At 37.5% G+C, this 16,615-nt stretch overlaps 1 protein-coding gene across 1 annotated transcript in view; it reads left to right on the top strand.

Annotated features, from left to right (window-relative positions):
• Nucleotides 1-2,364: 2,364 nt before the first annotated feature.
• Nucleotides 2,365-16,615, top strand: part of LOC142100757 (G-protein coupled receptor 83-like) — a 53,588-nt gene continuing 39,337 nt past the window's right edge. The window contains exons 1-2 of the mRNA XM_075184543.1: nucleotides 2,365-3,285; nucleotides 4,672-4,797. Coding sequence (XP_075040644.1) covers nucleotides 2,896-3,285; nucleotides 4,672-4,797 — 516 coding nt within the window. The 5' untranslated portion in view covers nucleotides 2,365-2,895. The remainder of the gene's footprint in view (nucleotides 3,286-4,671; nucleotides 4,798-16,615) is intronic.

Genomic DNA, 16,615 nt, shown 5'->3' with positions numbered 1-16,615 from the left:
ACTGCTACTGTTTTGTATAAGACTTGAAGTATTTCCCTTGATCCTGCACACAGCTGCTTTGACGATGACAAAATCATAATATGGATTTAGCAGCAGCAGTCCTAAATGCAGCAGGCACAGTACAGAACAGATACATTTTGTGTCAGGCTGGTACCTAAAAACTTATCACAATGCCCACTGCAGCATCTGGGTGCTGCAGTGATTGTTAATATGATCTCAGACATATTCATTTCAAACCCCATTCATATATATTTTATTCATATCACTCTTTGTTTGTATTTATCATGTTTTCCATGCACACCCTTCCCAAATATGTCTGCACATCGTTCTAATAAAGGGAATTTAATTGACCATTGTCTTTTCATCCTATGGTAATTGTGTCAGTATGAATTTTTGTTTGTTCTGAAGGTCAGTTTTCTTACACTTTTGTACAATGTGAATTGTGTATTTTATTTTGTGCCTTGAAGTCAGTCGAAATGAGTGCATGTAGCATGTATGTCTGGTTACACACATTACGTGTCCATTTAAAAAGTTAAAAACAATGTAAAGCTTTGATTAGCAGAAATGTGATGTTAATATACTATAGTGCAAGATAATATGATAATACATAATTTTTTTAATAATCTAAGTGCTTCTTTTGTCATGTAGTAATTACATTTTGCATTATGGACAATATTTGACAATTGAGTTAAATAAAAAGCTGGAGGCGGTTGTCGCACATCTCTCTGTTCACTTGCAAGTGGAATTAATCTTCTGTCATTAATCCATCTGTACAGAACAGTGTGTACATGTACCACAAATATGGAGACTATTAATTATGCAGATAAGACAACAGATAAACTTGCGAGATATCTGCAATTTGAATACAAAGCAGAATTAAAATGTTAAAATATTGTTCTTAAATTTTCTATTTTTTTCTTATGTCTATCTGGATGTGCTACACTACACTCACTAGCTGTGTTACATTTGCCTCAGTCAGTAAAATCTTTAACATATAATTTTCAGAGTAATATTTACCCAGACACTCTGCCTTGGAATCTCATGGTGACAATGAACATGAACAAGTCTTTGCATAAGGTAGTTTAGCAGCTATACAAAATATGGCATGCTGTTCCTCATAGTACCTTGAAATACATGCAATTGTTTTGTCACACACCTGCTTGCTGTTTGCAGTATAAGTAGACTTCATAGTTGTATAACATAATGCTGTATACACAGATATACTGTATTCTATAGCAACTAACTAGAAGTTTGTCCAGCATGATAATGATTAGCATTGCTGCCTCACAGCAATGGGGTCATGGATTCCAGTACAACCATAGTGTGTTCGAGTTTTCTTCCACAATTCAAAAACATAGCGTTAGGTTGATATTGTGTTTCTGTGATAAACAATTTAGGGCACCATTTATTAATGGCCGCATTTCTCCACAGTTACTTATCTCAGCGATTGCTGCTATTTATTAAAACATCATCTGTAGACCTGACCTTTAATGTGCATGCGCGACTTTAGATTGTGCAGGTACAGAGTCAGTTTTATTATTTTATGGTGGGAAAAGCATTAGCGCTGCCAGAGAGGGATCCAAAAATCCCTCTTCTGCCATGCTCTCCCCATAGGGCAGAATGGCTAACTCCAACTTCAGATGATGTTAGCCATCAGAGTCAAACTAGACTTTTTGCAGTGTGATAAATTGGCCCAGAACGCATTCCCCATTAAGAATTGTTTAATGTGATATTTAGCTTAATGCAGAAGATATTTATTATACCATCTGCGATAGGCTTTTGTTAAATAACTCTGATACTTAAAAATAGCTAAACCACGTGGGCAATGCCATTTCCGCATGGTTTAAGGCTTAATAAATTGGACTGTATGCTCCACTGTGGCAATGACTGATGTGAATGATTAAACATACTTTATAAAGTACTAGCAAATATATTGGCAGTATATAATTAAAGGATATTAATAACAATGCTTTCTTATTCTATAATGAACAAGAAACATTATAGTTAGAATAAGATTACTATGGCTCTTTGAACTGCATTATTAAATAAACCCCTACGACTTGCATGATTTAAAACATCAATTTCTACTTGGGAACAGAGCATATGTAACATACTTTGCGGTTAATGGCAATAGAGAATATTGTACATAAATGCTTGTCTTTTTTCATCCTTTGAGACTATTATTTGAATCTGCAGAATTTATATATTTCAAGTCAATGGTCAAGTTTTTCAGTGTATTCTTAAGATCTAAGACCCATATAATATGTATTCCATGACCGCGTAAGTCACAGTATTAATACACTTTTGCTTTTGACAGATGATAAATCCAGGGGATGAGATGCTTCTGTCACAAGAAAAGTATCAATCAAACTGCTCCGACAGACAACCTACTATCTGAGAACAGAGCGTGAACCTTTTCAGAGGATCACATCATGAATGGGAAACAATCTACCCCTAAAAAGAACCTCAGAGCAATACTGGAGTGTCATGTATGCTGAATAATAAGACACAGAACACTTCAGTCAAAATGCAGATGCAATAAAGTTGACATAGAGTATGCTGCCCAAGAGACTAAAGCAAATTTCATATGCACCATCAGGGTTGTGTACCATCTCTTCTGGTAGCCGATAGAAGATGTATAGATTTGTCAGACTGATGCAATCTAACATTTATAATAGATTTTCTCAGCTAAAACCCTTTTTAATTAATATCAAGATTTAAGTTCTGTAGATTTTTCTTGTAAAATGAGGTTGATATATCTGTGGGAATGTTGATAACAACTGGAATGTTACCATTAACTGCATTCCAGAGTCCAGTTTGAGACAAGAGGACACATTTTTAACTTATCTGTTTTACTGATTAAATGTGGTTGGGTTTGGTCAATCTGAAGGAGCTATGACTTACTCTATACTTCCATCCTTAAAGCAAATTCCAGGATTCCAAATAACTTGGGAGAAACACAACATTAACTCATCATTTGGGAATTTGTTATCCAAACTTCAAACCATGAACAAGACATCATTTAACTGGACAGATAGTAGGATTGGCGAGTGGGAAAGATTTGCAGAGCTGGCAAAATATGAGCCTGATTCCCAGAAGCCCACAGTGAAAGCCATGCTAATTGTTGCCTACACTGTTATCATCTTTATGTCACTTTTTGGCAACATGTTGGTTTTCCATGTGGTAATGAAGATCAAGAGAATGCACTCAGCGACTAGCCTATTCATTGTCAACCTCGCTGTCTCAGATATCATGATCACCTTGCTCAATACACCTTTCACTCTGGTGAGATCTTTGCTGAATATTCATATTTGTTGGTCATGGACATGGTGGGTAAATTGAAACATAGTAATTAAGATCATTGAAGCAGCTCAGTAAAATGTACAAAAATTCAAGATTTTTGTTTGGTCAACTTCTGTTTTGACAATAGATTATGTTTTGCACTTGATCTAGTATGAACCTATTGTTCGGTAAACCCACTTCCAGGCATTCAGAAAATTTAGTCCATTATTTTGCCCACATTACTCATAAATATGAAACATATAAGCAAATGAAACAGAAATAGAAAATGGGAAAATTAAAAGGGACAAAAGATGTTTGACTTAACTTGTTTTATTTTTGCATGAATTAACTACTAACAAAGAAGACTTCTTGTGCCTGCTCCCCAACTGTAGTTGACAACCAACAATCCATGCCTATTTGCATAATGTACCTCTTGTAACAGGGCCAGGAAACACCGTCTGTTCACTCTGTATGATATCACTTTGTGTATGGAACCATACCTCAGTTTGAGGTTTACCTCATACAAGCGACTTGTCAGTTCATATGGAATTTGTACAAATATTGTAGCACATGCCGCCAAAACATGGATTGCATTTGTGTTTGGGCTAATGTTATGTCTAAGGTTAATGCTTAGGGTCACTTCAGATTAATAATGTTGGCAAATGTTAGGGTTATGTAAGAGGATAAAAACTATTTGGTTGAGGATGAATACTAATTCATTAAAAACAAAATAATAATTTGACCCAGGTGATTTTTGAAACAAGGGGTCTTCTAATTTCCTTGGACATCAGAGGGCTAATAGTGTCCAGATAGTGGCCAGTCTTATCTCTGAGCAATGTGACTTTATTCCTATTTTTCCACACGTGGATTGCTGAATTTCGAAATCTAAATTCTTAAATCTGATGTTTTGTGAAGTGGTTAGGGGCCTGTTAGAGCTTTCTAAGGGATACCGACTGTTTATGGGTCATACACAGTTATATTGGCCTGCTATTGCCTTGCTTATGGCCACAGTAGTTATAATAGTTAATTGGTGGTGCTATTGGACCTCATCTACCTAGGCTTCATTACTAAGAAATCTAATGTTTGTTCACTTGTTGTGGGGGGCCCAGGCCAAATGTTCCTTATGCTTTTTTTTTTTTATTAAAATGGTCCTGGTTCCATTGTAGGGAACTTGAGAATGTTATTGTTTATAAGGAAAATGAATACTATATTATATTCATCGGAGGCTATGATTGGGGATGAAGAAATGACTGTGCCCACACCTTATTTAAACAATTTGTTTAGGCACAAAGTGTATACTCAGTAAATTCTGTGTTTCAAATACAGCAAGGAAAGTTTGTGATGTAGAGTGTTAGTAGCCATATTAATTTTTCAATTTCCTCTCATTAGGTTCGATTTGTGAACAGCACCTGGGTATTTGGGAAGGACATGTGTCACATCAGTCGCTTTGTGCAGTATTGTTCCTTGCATGTATCTACTCTCACACTTACTGCAATAGCATTGGACCGACACCAGGTACTGTAGGATTAGGATTATAATTCCACTTTAATATTAAATGTACATTTACGCGTTTAATGCTGTACATTACTTTTCAAAGTACATGACCAGTATAAGGGTTCAGAACCTGTGAAAGACCAGCTTAGAAAACAAAATATAAAATATATAAAAAACAACTAGATGTATAAAATCATGTATTTAACAATATCATACCAGTCATTAGACAGAAAAAAATAATTTGCATTAGAGGGTTGATAAGTAGAGCTACTCAAACTGGATACAAACTGTTTCTCTAATAACTTCTTGTAATCGGTACAAAAATGTTAATTTTCTTGAAATTTAGACTGATTTAAAAAAAATTAGCTAGATTTGAGTGTAAATCTTGAATGGTGAGCATGAACAGAAAACCTTGAATGGCGAGCCTCAAACGCAGATGTGAGATGAAATCCGAACTGCAAAATCTAATCAGGGTCTGTTGAAGATTCTACCATGGCCATATTAAAGGGGTGAAATTCAATCCAATTTCAAATCTGTTTGAAATTTTAGAGCATCTCTAATTATAAGGAACTGGAGACCCAGGTTTTTTCTATGCTGTTAACATAATTTTGTTTTATTTCCTGTCTTAAGTATTTAAGGGTAACTCTTTCAAAAATTAAATGTTTAATTTCAAATAGGGTTCAGTAAGTTAATTAAAAAATGAAACTGTATATTTCAATCAACAGATCTGCTGGGGTCTCTGATGTCTGTTACATTCCCACTTCACACTCTACCTTTACATTTTGTTTCATGTATTTCTTGCCATTTGCTCTTAAATGATCACCTAATGTACAGCCAGGTCCCTCATTTGCACAAACAGAAGGCCATTGCCTGGGCTTACATACTTCCTTTTAATGCTAATAGATAGTGTGCACTCCCATACATAGCAAAAGGGCTAAAACATATAAAATAAGTAACAAAGAGGAAAGTCTGTCACCACTGGAGTACTGTTATCCAAGACACAGGCCATTGAATAGGTATGAAATGAAAAAAAGACTGACGTGAATGTGAATCACAATATCTAACTTATGCAAGTAAACTGCAGGATTGTGATATAGGCAAAATAACAAATATATACAATAATTATATCTTAAGAAGTGGGTTGTAAAATAACAACATTCCTTGCTAATAAATTCATGTACAATATTTGGTAATGAATTACAATGACAGCTGTTCAGAGAGCTAGATCAATCTCTTATATCACTGGAGACAAAACTAAAAACACAGTGCATGATTATCACACACAAAGAAAACTAATGCGTCAAATGACACAGGAACACAATAAACCCATACTAGAAATATAAAGAGTAAATATATAAAAATTAGGGCATAGATAACATAGCCGATGACTGGAGTCACAACAGCATAGAGTATACTAAATCATCAAGTTATGAGTAATAGGGAAGTTTAATGTGGAATAACCTTGACTTCTGAAAACAAAACACTTAATTGCAGTGATTCGTAACTAGTGTATAAGGACTCTTTTTTTGTGTCACAAGAATTTAAGGGCAACAGGGAAAACTCTTAAACGTGAAATGGGGTTTATATGTGAATTTTATATTAAATGTACATGACACAAATGAGCTATAATTTACTTTGGATTTTAAACATTTGTGTAGTTATTTTTGAGTTGTAGTTATTAGAATACATATAAATTAATTTTGTGGCATCTATATCAGCAGATGTGTCACAACACCAAAAAGATTGGGCGGCAATGTGTCACAGTGGTAGGGACAAGGGATTGATTATGACCAGGACATTGTCAATGTGAAGTTTATATGTTCTCCCTGAGTTTCAGGGGGATTCCCCTGGGCTCTGGTTTTCTTCCCATTACGCTGTATACGATAGCAACGCTATACAAATAAACAATAAATAAAGAGTGGTTGGGAACTATTTTTTGGGCAGATGACTGTACTTTAGATCAGCTATGTGCCCTACCTACCACACCATTATCTCCTCACAAATGCAAAAGTGTTAACAACTTGTGATGGCAGTGGGAGTAGTACCAAGTAGTGTCTTCACATCAAAAAGCTCTTTTGAAGATCTACTGGTACAACATTTCAGATCAGCTGATGGACCCAATGAGCACAACTGTCATTTATGTTGTAATCTCTGTTCCTCATCTGTGATCTCTCCATAATAGCTAAAAATTGGGGAAAGGGCGCAATAGGATAGGAAAAGGGGTATGAGGAAAAGGGAAACGATCAAGTATGGGCAGCACGGTGGCGTAGTGGCTAGCACATCTGCCTTACAGCACTGGGGTCATGAGTTCAATTCCTGACCATGGCCTTATCTGTGAGGAGTTTGTATGTTCTCCCTGTGTTTGCATGGGTTTCCTCCGGGTGCTTCGGTTTCCTCCCACACTCCAAAAACATACTGGTAGGTTAATTGGCTGCTAACAAATTGACCCTAGTCTGTGTGTCTGTCTGTGTGTCTGTGTGTGTGTTAGGGAATTTAGACTGTAAGCCCCAATGGGGCAGGGACTGATGTGAGTGAGTTCTCTGTACAGCGCTGCGGATTTAGTGGCGCTATATAAATAAATGATGATGATGATGAAGTGTGGATTTGAATAAGATTCAGTTTATGAGAGGTGGGATTGATGGCACTGCCTGAATAGAAGGCTAGTGGTTACTGAAACAATGAATGTACATACACAAAAATATTACTACTGTCCTGTCCAGAATAGATTTAAAATTCCAATGGCAAAGTCTGCACAAGTGTTCCTAGATGCAGAAGCTCCTGGTTAGTATTTTTCGCCTTTGTTCCTCCATTAGCATAACATGTAAAAAAGCGAAATGGAGCATTTAATAGTGTTATATCGTAAAAACAATTTATTAAAACAAATTTGTAAGCATAATGGTGCACATAAAGGTTTCTTTAAACCCTAAGTCTGGAGACTTTTAGCATGGCGTGGGGACACGATAAACATCCTCCTCACACAGCTCGTCAGCCGTTGCATGCTGCTCTATGACTCTGTTACTTTTGGGTTGTTGCTAGGTAACCTTTCTCGATTCTAATTGAACCCTACGCGTTTCGTCATACTGACTTCATGAGGGAGTGCCAAATCTCCGCAGTTGTGCTGTTATGTAGTTGCTTAAACCAATCATATGGATGACATGGTAATACAATTATATATTTCTCATGGAGGTTTGCTAATTGAGAATCTCACTACATTGTAAATACAATGTCAGAAAAAGCTGAACATACCATCAGGGATCTCTGCAAACTCATTGGTGTCTGTAGCTGCCACCACCACTTCTGTAGACCTGGGGAACAAGTATCCTGGTTCTGTTTTCAGATGCCAATGAAAAATACCGGCAACACAGCAACTCCAAGGTGGCATACAACTACAACAGAGACTGTGCAGCACAAAAGAGAAAGCCCCTCCCTACCAAGAGCTACGATTGCTTTTCCAATACATTATGTAGCAATTGTTCTCCACACTTCTTAGATTGTAAGCCTATTTGGGCAGGGCCATCTTTACCGTCTGTTTCACTGTTTGTTATTTGTTTGCATTATGTATTCTGTAAATATAAGTAAAGGATAATGATAATAATAATGAAAAAATGAATGTTGATGATGATGTTGCATATTGCAGGAGAAATTAACCTTAATCAAGATTTGCACCCAAATGTAAAATTATATTTTAGGTGCAAACCACAAAGTCATGTAAAAATATACATACGGTGCTGTAATCATCTGAGGGGGCAACCTTAAAGACCTCCAGCATTGCTCTGGCTTATTTTCAACAAGGAGTGATGTTTTGGATGCCTCTCATCCATAAACTTCCTATTTCCATAAATGAATGGGATCTTCACAGGATGTGGTATATACACCACTGCCTATGCTACTACAAACAAGAGTTCTTTATGAAACGCAATTTTTGAAAACTATTGCGGGAGGCAACTACTTGTTACCATTCCAGAAGAGAAATTTTTCTTCTGCTGAAACTTGCAAATAGTGCATTACAATACTGGTGATCAGTTACAAAAGAGATCACAATAGAAGGTATTGCATTGAATTATTACATTATCCTCCATTTTTTTAATTTGTTTTTGTAAGTGCTGTTGTTAAATGTTGCTTTCTGTGTCTTACCCCCATACACACTTTCATGCACACTTTTTTCCGAGGCATTTTGGAGCTATCCACCAATTTCTGCCGTTATTTATTCATATTTTGGATCAATTTCAACATTTTTGTAGCTTCCAAGGAAGCATCAAATAAAAATAACTCAACATGTATTTTATGGTTGTAATAATCATAAAATAATCTATAATATCCATACTTGACAGTGATACTGGGCAAGATGGATATTACTTTTTTACTCTGTTACTCAACTTTTTCTCTTCCTCACATATGTATAGAATAAATAATATATTTATTATGCATCATACATGTTATATACCAAGAATGCTATAACAGCAGCTCCAAGGTTTACAAAGTTGTGACATAAACATAGTTATCAATCTCAGGTGGTCAACTTGCTTGGGATAAAGATTAAATTAATGAGCAAGTTGTAATTTTAAATAAATGAAATGCTGAAGAAAAGTAATATTTCCTGCACATTATATGTTTAAAAATATTTTTTGTAGACAAACAGGAAGCTCTATTTGTATTACTCAGAAGAGGGAAGTTAGTCTTTGCTTGTATTATTTAACTTTAGAACAGTCACAGTGGATTTTTTTACATAGCAAAATGTATCAAGATTGTCTGTATTTAGCATACCCAGTTAGGCTTTGGAGAATTGTATTCTAACAGTGACTAACTGCGCTGTCTGGGATAAGTTATCATGCTAACAGCTGTATTAGTGGACATACATGTTTTATGTTCTGTATGAAGAAATAAATCCCTATAGCCATTAGCTTTCTTATACTGTGTTTATGTTTTATTTCAATGGGAACATGTATGGTGGGGTTTTCTATATATTATAGTTATAGGTATGTTAGTGGTGATCAGGTAAGACCCTCTTAAATATTGGTGTTAATAATAATGTAATTAAAAAAAAGTACTTTATTTATGAAAACATGGGCCATAGGTCACAAAATCTGACAGCTCTTCAGATGGGAGAAAGTTACGAATTGGGATTCTATAGGTTTGAAATGCTTCTAGTACACCTCTTGGTACTCCTATCAGTTGTTGGCAGACCATGCTTCCATCATTACCTAATATATTTTCTATATCGCTGCCCATTACCTTACACTGACCACTTCCACTCTCTCACACATATACTCTATACATCCAGCCACCAACTTCATGTACAGATAGGTGATTTCTAGATTTGTGTGGGCAATAGTTGTAGTTATGGTTTTTTTATTGTTATAGTTTATAGTTTTAAAATAGCAATAAAAAAAATGATATTTATCAATTTCTTGAGGCCCAACTGATCACACATTACTACAAGATTTTTTTAAGTGTGAGATCTGTGTCTTGTAAGTTAGATAAAACTTGTTGATTGCAAATGTTATTTTGTGTGGGCTGCATACTAAGTTTCCTATAATTATAAAGGGAATGTTGGTTGTTTACTATAGTCAGAGAGGTTTAGAATTGATTTTGTTATTTTATTTAATAATGCATAATCATCATCATCATCATTTATTTATATAGCACCAACATATTCCGTAGCACTTTACAATTGGGGACAACCATAGTAAACTAATAAACAAACTTGGTAAAACAGACAAAGAGGTGAGAAGGCCCTGCTCGCAAGCTTACAATCTATTGGACAATGTGAGTTTGACACATGAGGTTAAGTCTGCTTTTGCAGTTGGCCCAGCCAGACTGCAAAGGTAAAAGTGACTCATAAGCTAAATCATCCTGTCACACAACAATGTTGGTCAAGGGGTAGTTGTATAACAGGTGGTAATAGGGTAATGTATTGAGGTTAAGAGGGTGGTTGAGGAATATTATAAGCTTGTCTAAAGAGGTGGATTTTCAGAGAACGCTTGAAATCTTGTAGACTAGAGGAAAGTCTTATTGTGCGAGTGGGTGCAGCCCGGAAAAAGTCCTGTAATCGGGAATGGGAGGATGTAATGAGTATGGATAAGAGACGCAGACCTTGTGCAGAACGGATTTGCCGAGTTGGGAGATATTTTGTGACAAGAGAGGAGATGTATGTTGGTGCAGCTTTGTTGATGGCCTTGTAGGTTAGTAAGAGTATGTTATATTATATTCGGTAGAAAACAGGCAACCAGTGTAGAGACATACAGAGTGATTCAACAGAGGAACAACGATTTGCAAGGGAAATCAATCTTGCCGCAGCGTGCAAAATAGATTGTAGGGGTTTCAGTCTGTTTTTGGGAAGGCCAGTAAGGAGGGAATTGCAATAGTCAATGCGGGAGATGATGAGTGCATGAATTAAGGTTTTTGCAGTGTCTTGTTTGAGATATGTGCGAATTATGGAAATGTTTTTTAGATGTATGTAACATGACTTAGATATAGAGTCAATGTGGAGAACGAAGGATAGGTGTGAGTCAAGGATTACACCTAGGCAGTGAGCTTGTGGGGTGGGATTTATGGTCATGTTATCAACAGAGATAGAAATGTCAGTTATGCTCTTATTGGTGGGTGGGAATATTATTAACTCTGTTTTACAAAGATTAAGTTTGAATTGGCGAGAGGACATCCAAGATGAAATGGCAGAAAGACAGTCAGTTACACGGGACAACACAGATGTCGAGAGATCAGGAGAGGATAGATAAATTTGGGTATCATCCACATAGAGATGATACTGAAATCCAAAGGAAATTATTAGATTTCCAAGAGAAGCAGTATAGATAGAGAACAGCAGAGGACCTAGCACTGAGCCTTGCGGTACTCCAGCTAATAAAGGAAGTGGAGCAGAGGTGGCCTCAGAGAAATTAACAGTGAAAGAGCGATTAGATAGGTAGGATGAGAACCAGGATAGAACAGTGTCTTGAAGCCCTAGGGATTGCAGCGTTTGTATGAGAAGAGAGTGGTCAACGGTGTCAAATGCAGCCGAGAGATCCAGGAGCATTAGGAGAGAGTAATGGCATTTAGTTTTAGCAGTGATCAGATCATTGACAACCTTAGTCAACGCAGTCTCTGTGGAGTGTTGAGAATGAAAGCCAGACTGAAGAGGATCCAACAGGTTGTTTGCGGAAAGGAAGCGTGTGAGGCGAGTGTAGGAAAGTCTCTTTAGAAGCTTGGAGGGGCACGGCAGCTGAGAAATGGGACGGTAATTTGAGAGAGAGTTTGGGTCGGAATCTTGTTTTTTTAGAATAGGAGTAATCACTGCATGCTTGTATAGTGACGGAAAGATGCCAGTAGAGAGCGAGAGATTACAGACTTTAGTTAGAGGTGAGATGAGCACTGGAGACAGGGATCTACCAATTTGCGAGGGAATAGGATCAAGAGGACAGGAGGTAGAGTAGGAGGATAAGAAGAGAGTAGACATTTCCTCTTCATTTGTGGGGTCAAATGAAGAGAGGGTGTCAGAGATTGGTGGGAAGGAATTGAACCAATTGCTTGTCGAGGAAGAGGATACCAATTCTAGTCTGATCTTATCAATTTTGTCCTTGAAATAGGAAGCAAGATCCTGGGCACTGATAGTGGACGGAGGGTTTGGGGTGGGAGGATTGAGAAGAGCTTTAAATGTCTTAAAAAGGTGTTTGGGGTTGGAAGACTGAGCATAGATATGAGATTGGAAGTATGTTTGTTTTGCAGTGTTCAGAGCATTTCGATAGGAGCGGTAGATAGTATATGTGAAGAAGTCATTAGAGGTGCGAGTTTTACGCCAGTGACGTTCTGCTTTATGGGAAAGTTTTTGAAGATTTCACGTTGCTTTAGTGTGCCACAGCTGACATTGAAGTCGACGTGTAGTATGTAGTGTCGCTGGAGCCACTTGATCAATGGCCGTTACTAAGGTTTGGTGAAAATGAGGTACTGCCATCTCAGGGGAGGAGAATGTAGAGATAGGGGAGAGAAGGTGTTGGAGAGAGGTGGAAAATTGTTGAATATTAATAGAATTAAGATTTCTGCTGGTATGAGTAGGCTTGGTAGAGTTAGACAGTAGAGAGATTAGAGCAGTGGGGGTGAGCGTGTAGCTGATAAGGTGATGATCCGAGAGGGGGAAGGGTGTGTTAAGAAAGTTAGAAAGTGAGCATAGTCTAGAGAAAACAAGATCAAGGCAATGGCCATCGTGATGAGTATATGATTCAATCCACTGCTAGAGGTCAAGTGAGGAGGTTAGAGAGAGTAGTTTGGAAGCAGCTTTGGAAGGTGGGTTATCAATGGGGATGTTGAAATCACCCAGGATGAGGGTGGGGATGTCTGAAGATAAGAAGTGAGGGAGCCATGCAGAGAAATCCTCAATAAATTGTTGGTGTGCTCCAGGGGGACGATAGATCACCGCAACATGTAGAGAGAATGGATTAAAAATGCAAATAGCATGTACTTCAAAAGATGTGAACGTGAGTGATGGGACATTTGGTAGAACTGGGAACATGCACTGTGGGGAGAGAAGTGGTCCAACCCCACCTCCTAGTTTGCCTTCAGGTCTGGAGGTGTGGGTGAGTTGGAGGCCACCATGTGAAAGTGCTGCAGGTGAGGCAGTGTCTGATTGCATGAGCCATGTTTCAGTTATTGCCAGAAGGTTGAGGTTTTTTGAGAGGAAGAGATCATGAATGGAGGTAAGTTTGTTACAAACAGAGCGTGCATTCCAAAGGGCACATTTAAAGGACTTTGAAAGAGAGGGGAGGCAGGTAATGTGTTTGAGGTTTGCTATAGAGCAGTAGTGTTCTGATGTATGTGTGTGTGAGAAGTGTGGGGGACCTGGATTAGGTGATATATCACCGGCTAATAAAAGCAGAGAGAGAAAAAGATAGGTAAGGAGATTGTAAGATGTGTGACCTTTTATTTTCTGGCGACAGGTGGAGGCTTTAATAAATAGTTCATGGGTGTTAATTAGAGGTGAGTGGAGTAATGAAGGTGCAATGTAGACAAATGTTTGTGTTGGTGGAGGGGTGAAACATGACACAGTCCTAAAAATAATGCCATGAAAAGAGACCAAGAAGAGCAATTTGTTAAACATTGTGATGAGGGTAAAAGCAAAAAAGTAAGTTTTTTTTTAAAGAATTACCTCTTTGCAGTGTTCCGTATAGATAGACAAGTATTGCAGAAATAGACTTTGCAGATAGAGCTTTTTCCTATGAGTATTCCAATGTAGTGAAATGTTTGTCCAACTGTGTTGTCTAACTGCATTTTCGTCCACTTTGTGAGAAAATCCCACTTAGTGTAGAAATCACACACGTCTCACCCCACATACGTCACCCCATAATGAAATTAGCTTCAGCCTAGTTGCATCCAAATTGCTGAACTGTCTCCAATGCCCTGTGCCACCATATACCTAATTTCAAGATATCAATATTGATATGACTGAATAAAATAAAAATACTGCTGACTTAAATTTTACATTTCCTTTAACACTAATTCTTGTAAGAAACAGTCATTGAGGAGAGGTAATAAGCTCCCAACATATGTCAGGCAAGAAATCAATATACCATGTTTAACTAGTTCTCATCTACCTTAACTTCTTAGATAGCTGTCTTGGCAAAATTATAGTTAAGATGTGTTTTATAATGGTGCCTTTAGAACTGAGCTGTAATGATAGGTAAACAAAGCACCTAAGGGACTATTTTTGAAGCACAGAAAAGCCCTATGTTCATCATAAAGGGTGTTTTGGACAGAGATAGGACTTCTTCCTATACATCAATAGCTAACATCATGCTATTGATAATTATGCACGTGTTGTCGCTATCCAATAACGATTGTCGAATCTCGATTTGTGTTTCCAACGCACAAATATTTATTCTCAAAAAGTAGCAGAATAATTCAAGCAAAATAATAAGTACAGCCGTTACTTATCGCAGGCACTCTGGATCCAGTGAACAGTCATTCAGGTATGAAGTCTGTGGTCAAGATGACTGAACACTAGATGAAAAGCTCCTGCTTATATGCAAACAGAAATACAGTAAAACAATGCAGATGGTGTGGCTTGCTTCTATTGGTCCAGGCTTCAGGAAGGTCCGGGGGTTGCAGATCATAGGCTAGTTCAAACTAAAGAATCCAAAGGTGGGGGTCATCTCTCCAGGGGATGTGCTCCTTTCTTCCCGCCAAGACTCCAGTTACAACTAGTCCATTAGCATTTTATAGTCAGCATCATATTAAAGGTTTATTCCCTAACATCAATAACTAGAGTATGCAATGTGCGATCTCTTTGCCGAATGAACCGAACAGCTGCTGATGTAAAGGGGATTAATATGATACCAGACATGACACCTTTAACATGTACCATATGTATTACGAATATGCATATAACTTATAATATTACACATAAACACTACTATATTTCAAGATAAATAACTATGTGTTGCAACTACAATTAATGTGTACTATTTACAAATGTGTGTGATTGTGGGAATGTATACAAAAGTGTAAAAACTGTTATTGCCGTGTGTTGCGGCTGGACACGCCCTTCCACGCCGTAGCATGCTCTACGCATATTTTCAAACAAAGACAACCAAGTTTGCTCGATATTAATTAAAATGACTTTATCCAATTTGCTGACTTCAACACCCCCGGCAGTGAATAGATTTGCCAGCTATGTCCGGTGATAACTTTCTCCATGCAATGCATGGACAGTGGTTTTATAAGTACCACTGTAGTCCTTCATCTGAGGATGACAATATGAAACAATGATAGTAAAAACCGCTTTATTATTTAAATGATACATTTCTTCCTAATTGAAATGCTTTAAAGTAATATTTTTTTTCAATTTTTTTCCCCCTAAGTTGAACTGAATGCTGAAATATGGGCTTTCAGTTCTACTGCACAGCAATATGTCAGCCAGTTAGCCAGGTCACACATGCGTATATGCCACAACAGTGGCCCTGCAAAATGGTAAGGTACGTCTTACAGCTTCCAGTCAGAATCACCAGGCAGCTTAGGTATCCCTTAGCTGATCCAATTATATTTTCATAATAAATCCTGGAGTCAATCTGAGTTCTGTTTTCTATGGAAATAGTGTGAAATTATCATAATGTCAGAAGGACATACTCCTCGAACAGCTGTTCCTATAAGGGCAGGAGAAATGTGATCTACATCTCAGTAATGGAAAATTACTGCTAGGCAGCTGTCACACGAGAGAGTTAACTGCTGTAGGTATTACTGCTGAGGGAAAAACTCTCATGTAACACTTGCCTTAGTAGATGAGCTAAAGGGATCAAACATTACTGAGGGATAAGGGACATGTGGCTCAAGTCTCTCTTGCACCCCTGTACCACTACATCAGTACAAATAATTTAAACAAAACATAATGTAAATAAAGACTATGTTAATCCATTCTCTGTGACTGGGATACATTTTACATGAGTCACACACTTGTGCAGTAATGTGTAGATGTCACCCAGCCAGTATTAAAATGCTTAACGGTTGATAACATAATGTCAAACCCTTCTGACTTAACCTTAAACATTATGTGTTATAATAAAATACACCACACCATCTTTTTATTGGCAAATTAAACCCTTTTATTTAAATAACTGCTATAATGGTGCCTTGCCTATCTGTAAGCGCCTTTAGCATTTATATGTTAACAGGACAACCGACCCCAGGTGCCCTGGAACCCGCATCGCTCTGGGCTAAACGTAATGGTCTGCAAGCCAGCCTGGATAAGCTGTACTTGCACTGAACCTAAGCCGACTTTTCAAAGGTAATGGATTCAAAATGTCTGCTACTATAAATTGGCGCTTCACCCACCTTGTTTATCTTGTACAGTGTTCCC

The sequence above is a fragment of the Mixophyes fleayi genome, chromosome 9 (assembly GCF_038048845.1).
Source record: "Mixophyes fleayi isolate aMixFle1 chromosome 9, aMixFle1.hap1, whole genome shotgun sequence".
In the NCBI taxonomy this organism is placed as follows: domain Eukaryota; kingdom Metazoa; phylum Chordata; class Amphibia; order Anura; family Limnodynastidae; genus Mixophyes; species Mixophyes fleayi.
Note: the sequence above shows the minus strand (reverse complement) of the source record. Positions and strands in the feature narration are given on the sequence as shown.